Here is a 2,556-nt window from a genome sequence, read left to right on the forward strand (position 1 = left end):
GTGTGTGTGTGTTTCGCTATGTATATATAGATATATATATTAAGCAAAAATGTTGCACATACATAGCAGATACGCATTTATATTGATGAAGATACGCGCATGTCTAACAATAAGTGAACAATTGTGTATGCATGCAATCATTTTGGAGTGCAAACTTTGATAAAGCACACCTAATGCAAACGCTGCTAAGGCGCAAGATATATAGAAGCCGAGTCCTCGGACCATGCTGGAGAATACCATTTTCAACAGGTAGACTGGATCAGCGGAGTTGATGAGAGCTATCGGTTGGTAAAGTCTAAGTTATGTATATTTAAAGAGACGTATATTCATATTAGTTATGTATGCATATGTGACTTATGCGCGGAGAGTGGTGTATTGACTTAGGAAATTATCGTCGTCGACATGATGAACTTATCTATAAAACGATACATATGTTAATAAAATGCATCTCTTCTAGTCATCAACTCATATCCCTGGCAGTTTCCCAAGTTTTCATTACTGAGTTATATAATATGTCAAATAAATTTTATATATTATATAAATAAATACAAGTCCGTGGCAATATCATTTGTAATCAGTTGAGTTATGGGTATGATCATATCATAGCCAACAACTGATAACACAGTCAGCACTTTTTTTGGTCCAGCGCCCGTTCCAGGCCAAAATTTTGGACAAAAAAAAGTTAGACAAAAATCAAGCGAGCAGGGCTGGGGGCGTCTAGAGAGGAGCCGGGGGGCCCTACAGGCTATATAGTTCTGTATAATTAAATACACTAGTACAGTGACGTAAATAAAATTGGTGGTCTAATCCAGGATTCAACAGGTGGCGTATTATTTATTTGGCTCAGTTACACGCGGGAGACATTAACTGACATCCCCCACACAGAACAACACCACCAAAGCTTGCATGCTGAGCCGCTCGCATCGAACGCATCTGTGAGCGCTATGTATATATCGGACTCGTACATATCTTCACAGTCTTTGGAGAAACACGCAAACATAAATGTATCGCTGTTTAACGGTCTTTACTTCTGATCAGGCAAATATTACCGCTAACCTTATGTACATTTAGTTGATCTGATTTCATTAGGTTATCATACAGCAATTGTCAATCCACTTCTCCTGAGATTTTATAGGAGCACAGTTACCACACGTATATTCATACAGCAAGTGGCCTAATATATTCTGGTACATATTGAAAACAAGTTCCAAGTCCCATCAAGAGAAAGTGGACGAAATATGAGGTAGACGAAAAAGGAGGCTTGGACTGTGCATACACAACAATATGTAAAACCAAATAGCATTTTTTAATACCAATGTCAACTTTTTGATTGTTTGTGATATCGGAAATCAGATCTATTAATAGATTACAAAATCTGATTGGCGGATTTGCTGATCTTTGTAGTCCACTTTGCCGCTCCTCTATTGGCAGTGGGCACTCACCAGGTCAGCCGTCTACACGCTTCCCATAATCCGTTAAAAAGGGCTTCATTCTGAAAAAGGTTGAACGCAAACGCTTTTTTCTCTCGATTGTTTATACCTAACGTTTACACAGTGAAAAGACTTGGGGAAAACACACCTATTATGTGAATTAAATGGGCACTTTCCTGAGAACCTTCGAAATATTTCAGCTCTTGCGCTCCAAATATGCACCCGTAGCTACAACCATAGGGCCAGCGAGATATATACGTGGAACATAAACGTATAGTTTCGAAAGTTTATACGTTAAACGGAAAACGTACTGTTCAGGTGTCAACTGTGTGACGTGTTTTTTTTGTGTTTACAGATCTTTGCCGATGTTCTCACCCACAGCTCACACGAAGATATTTATTTATATCATATATATATATATATATTATATACGTATAGATGCATGTACATGTATATAGGGCGACTATGCACTCTGCACGACGCTACTGTGTATAGGTTCAGCCGGTATATATTATACATATGTATATGGACGTATGACTGTAAGTACATACACCAATGAATAGTTAGTATTTGAAAAGCACCTACACCTACACATACACCTATACATACACCTACACCTACACATAACATACACATGCACCTAGGAACACATATCTGTATGGAGGTACAAACAGAAAACATACATGAATTTATGAACCCATTGCTGGAATAAAGTTAAAACAGCACATACAGTGCATATAGCACATAACACACATATAACACACTAGAAACACCATGAGCGGTTACGATCAAGTATACACTACCCCCTCTGTGGGGTCAGCTCGGAGGTCAGAGTCGTTTGGCGAAGGGCTGCAACGGCGTTTCAAGAAGCGTGTGCAGGTGTGTTGGCAGAATATGCGCTTGCATATATGTAGGTGTATGTGTATAGTATAAGCTCGTAGAAGATATTCTTGTACTTCACATGCTGGAAGTATAGTTAGTGATGTTTGGTGCAACGTGGACGTTGAAAATGCAGCAAGATTCCACTACTGTGGTAATATGCGTCCGAATATTGTCCGACGAAAAACACACGTAGTCATGACTTACAGGTTGATGCGCGCACACTAATTTACCTAGACGTATATAT

At 39.0% G+C, this 2,556-nt stretch overlaps 1 protein-coding gene across 1 annotated transcript in view; it reads left to right on the forward strand.

Moving 5' to 3' along the window:
- Positions 1–1,873: 1,873 nt before the first annotated feature.
- The window catches only part of SARC_12819 (hypothetical protein), a gene marked incomplete at its 3' end in the record, with an annotated part of 1,825 nt that continues 1,142 nt past the window's right edge, over positions 1,874–2,556 (forward strand). Inside the window, exon 1 of the mRNA XM_014293067.1 lies at positions 1,874–2,309. Within this exon, the coding sequence (XP_014148542.1) occupies positions 2,205–2,309 (105 nt within the window). The remainder of the gene's footprint in view (positions 2,310–2,556) is intronic.

Source organism: Sphaeroforma arctica, assembly GCF_001186125.1.
Source record: "Sphaeroforma arctica JP610 unplaced genomic scaffold supercont1.2620, whole genome shotgun sequence".
NCBI classification, from domain to species: domain Eukaryota; class Ichthyosporea; order Ichthyophonida; genus Sphaeroforma; species Sphaeroforma arctica.